The sequence below is a fragment of the Gracilinanus agilis genome, chromosome 2, assembly GCF_016433145.1.
Source record: "Gracilinanus agilis isolate LMUSP501 chromosome 2, AgileGrace, whole genome shotgun sequence".
NCBI classification, from domain to species: domain Eukaryota; kingdom Metazoa; phylum Chordata; class Mammalia; order Didelphimorphia; family Didelphidae; genus Gracilinanus; species Gracilinanus agilis.
Genome location: NC_058131.1, coordinates 154,761,290 through 154,765,401, shown reverse-complemented (window position 1 = coordinate 154,765,401; position 4,112 = coordinate 154,761,290). Strand labels below are relative to the sequence as shown.

Below are 4,112 nucleotides of genomic sequence, written 5' to 3'. Positions count from 1 at the left end.
GAGGGAGGGAGGAAGGAAGGAAGGAAGGAAGGAAGGAAGGAAGGAAGGAAGGAAGGAAGGAAGGAAGGAAGGAAGGAAGAAAGAAAAGGAAGGAAGAAAGGAAGGAAGGAAGGACTCATAGATATAAGGTGACCTGGGTTCAAGTTTTTCCTCTGAAATGCTGCTTGTGTGGCCTTGGGCAAGTTAATTAATATTTAATTGCTCTAGGCAACTCTGTGAGACTATACATTGTAGAAAAAGGGCCAACTTGTGTTAGGAAAAGGAATTTTGTTACTTGGGAGTTCACTATACCAATGAAATCATAAGTCCAGTCCATATCCCCTATCCTTAAAAGTATAAATAACCATATTTTAAAAGATTGATGGTTTCATTAACAAGGACACTCCTTCCACAAAAGCAGCACTTCCCCTTCTCAGTAGACTGTCATAATGAATTGCAGTAACATCTTTCCCAAATTCATCACCTGACAACCAATTTTCTGGTAATGAACCTCTGCAAACTTAAGATAGTCTTTGGGTAACAGACATACAGCTTACCACTGAACCTATATTTAAAGTTTCTCTAACTTGGTTAAGTAGGGCCTATACAATGTTGGAACTTCACTAATAGAGGTCAATTTTGGACCATAATGAGGCATCAGAGCAGGACTTTAGTTTGGGACATGAATACATTATTATGAATAATTAAAGGCTATAAACCCTACTACAACCTATCTTTGAGTATCTAATTATTATTTCTTATGTTCTAGAACTTTCTATAAACTTGTTTTTTTATGAAGAGTTCAATCATGAGAAGTAGATAATATTACTTTCACATCATGAACCCTTGTGCCCACTGTATTTAGAATTTCATTTTTCCCTAATTGATCACATCCCTGCTGCTCAGAAAATTAGAGTGATAGCCCTCAACTATGAGAGAACATGCCTTCCTAACTGAGGTGTCTGGGTAGTGTCATAATCAGACTCTGGGAGCTGAGAGTCTCACCTTGCTAGCCTATTCTTGTATCAGAGTCAGCTAGGTTTTTTTATCCATTCAACAAGTATTATTTTATCTTCATTCTTGCAGAAAAGAGAAAAAACGAATTTCTTCCAAGAACCAACAACAACACAGAGGAATCTTTCCATCTGTCCTTCTTGCCTCAGTCTGATGTGAAAAACAAAACACTTAAAATGTGTGGAGTATATTTAGTCATATTTTTTTCCAACCAGTCATTCTCTCTGGCTCTGTCTCTACCTGGGTACTCTCCCTTTCCCAGAACAAACCCAGATTCGCTAGCATTTAGAAAGTAACATTAGCAGCATCAACAAACTTTTATTAAGTCCTGTTCCTTTCCAGCTTAGTACAACCTGCCAGAGCTCATGTTCCCTGGATAGTCTTAAAGGAACCAAGGTCAACTCTTGAGCTTTCAGTGAGATCTGCCATAAAGGTTGGCACAATAGAAAATCACATGGATAAAGACTGCGTATGGGCCAGACTTTGACATGCCTGTGACTTAAGTATTACAAACAGAGGGTAAGCCAAGCCTGGAATGGAATAGAAGGAGAGGAGGCTGGAGCTCATTTGGGTAACTGTGCAATGCTCTAAACAATCCCAAAATGTCTTCTGCCACCAAAGCTCATCTTTAACATCTTCTCCTGGAGATTGTCTAGTTGCAAATCCCGGAGCACTAGGACCTAAGAAGAATATTTCAGGTGATCCAAAGAGGTGTGGAAAGATTCAAGAAGTGACATGAAAAACAACAGTAAAGACTTGGATGACCAGAGAAGGAAGTGAATCAATCCTACCTGGAACACTAATAACCATGGGCAATTCACAATTCATTAAGCCTCATCTATAAAATGGAAACAATGTCTGAGTTACTAGTTCACAGAGTGGCTTTGAATAACAAATGAAGTCATATACATGATACACATTGCAAACCTTAGTCTGTGATTGTTGTTGTTGTTGTTGTTGTTGTGATGTGTCAAGAATGAAGAATAACAAAGGGATAGCCCAAGTACTGCACTTATTTCAGAGGAAGACCTCTGGCACATTGAATAAATCTTCTATGGAGAATTTGTATAAGGATTTGTAGGCAAGAATTGCATAAGATGGGATGGCATTGATGGGTTGTTATTTGCACCAGTGGGAGGAATTACTCCTATCTGTGAGATCTTGTACCTGTGGGTATATCAAGAAATAAACTTCCATGAACTGGTATGACTTGTTAATATTGCATGAATCCCCACAAATGTGCTTGCATCTTTGGGGAGGGTTTTTGTCAGTGACAGAGGTGCTCTTCTTAGATCAGTCATAATTCAAGGGCTACTTTAGGAGTGAACTTTTTTCACTTAATTATTGTTTTTTTTCTCAATCACATGTAAAATTTTCTTTTAATGTTCATTTTGTTTTGAACTCCTACCTTCTGTCTTAGAATCAATATCATTGATTCTAAAGCAGAAGAGTGGTAAGGGCTAGACAATGGAGGTTAAGTGACTTGCCCAGGGTCATACAGAGGAAGTATCTGAAGCCACATTTGAACCCAGGACTTCCCAAGTCTAGGTCTGGTGTTCAATCCACCAAGTCACCCATCTGTCCCCTTAATATTTATTAAAAAAAATTTAACTTCCAAATTCTCTCTCTCACTCCTTTCCTCTTTCCACCCTGAGAAGGCAGGTAATTTGATATGGATTATGCATGTGTAGCCCTATTAGTCATGTTGCAAAAGAAAACATAGACCAAAAAAAAATAAAAGAATAATAAAGTTCTAAAAGTATGCTTCAATCTGCATTCATATGCCATCAGTTCTTTCTCTGGAGATGGATCACATTTTTCATCATAAACCCTTCAGAATTGTTTTGGACTACTAAACAAGAGTTCGGCTGCAGGGAAGATGAAAAGGCCCAGAAATCCTAAGGATGGAGTGTTTATGGTGTATAATCAGAAGATCTAGAAGCCTGAAGGGCATAGCAATATGGTAGATGGTAAGGCCCAGAGGAAGTTGGGATAGAGTGGAAGGACAGCTGCTAAAGCCTTGGTGGTCTTCTATCTTGCTGCAAAGATTGTAGGTGATGACTCTTTGTTAACCTAAGGGGTGAAAGGTGGGAAAGCTAGGAGGAACCTGGTCCATCTTCTACCACTAGGAAAGAGGGAGAGGGCCAGTGTGACCATAGATGGAATGGAGAAAGTTCATATCCAGTCTTAAGAAGAAGGGAAAGGAGCCCTTGGCAGGAAGGCTGGGGGGAAGGGGACTCACTGGAGGCTGTTTTCACCCAGTCCTCCATGGGCAGTAAGGCAAAAGAGCCTCACAACTGATAGCTATTCCCACTCAGTGGATGGATAAGGTCTAGGGAGGGAAGAAAAGGGAAAGGATACACCTTCCTCCTCACCCTGAGGTTGCCATCTGCTGTTCCCACCCAGCTGCCCCAGGGGAAGAGGGAACTGATCCTTGCATGGTATGATCTTGAGGTCATCCTGATCCTCCAAAAGCTATTGGAAAGATTTAAAGCAAATACAGGCAGAAACACTCTGTAAACTGGAAATAGCTATACCAATATTATTATTGTCTCAAGGTAAAAGATAAATAAATGTAGGAAGGAAAGACTCTGAAGAGTCTTTCCTTCTTCCAGCTCCATATTGTTTTACTCTTTGATATGATCTAAACAAATATTTTTTTAAACATTGTCATTCTTTCAGAAAATAAAATATGAGCTTTATTTATGATTTCCCTCTCCTTCCGCCCCAGCAGGTATCCTTAGGGGCAGACTTCAACTGTCCTCTGAAAGGACCAACTCACCTCAATTGGGCTTCTCATGAGTCACTAAGATGTACAAAAGGCAAAGCTCAAATGGTCACACACCACTTTCAGGAGCAACGTAGAATCCTACCTTCACCCATCTAGGCTCCAGACCTGAAATGGAGTTGGAGCATGAAAGTGCTTTTATTGGCATCCCAAGAAGATCTGATTACATATAATGAGCAGCTGGGCCTTTTACCCACTTGCTGTGCTGGAGATCTTTGCAGCTGAAGCATCATGTTTCCCCCAAACATTCTACAGAGTGTTTTGAGCTCTGATTTGGAATCGGAGGATCTAGGTTCAGCTTACTATCTTTACCACAATTTAGCTATGGGAC

The 4,112-nt window shown here is 40.1% G+C and overlaps 1 protein-coding gene across 1 annotated transcript in view; it reads left to right on the top strand.

Annotated features, from left to right (window-relative positions):
- Positions 1 to 3,880, top strand: part of FBXO16 (F-box protein 16) — a 78,821-nt gene extending 74,941 nt beyond the window's left edge. The window contains exon 8 of the mRNA XM_044660800.1: positions 3,725 to 3,880. Coding sequence (XP_044516735.1) covers positions 3,725 to 3,880 — 156 coding nt within the window. The remainder of the gene's footprint in view (positions 1 to 3,724) is intronic.
- Positions 3,881 to 4,112: the final 232 nt, after the last annotated feature.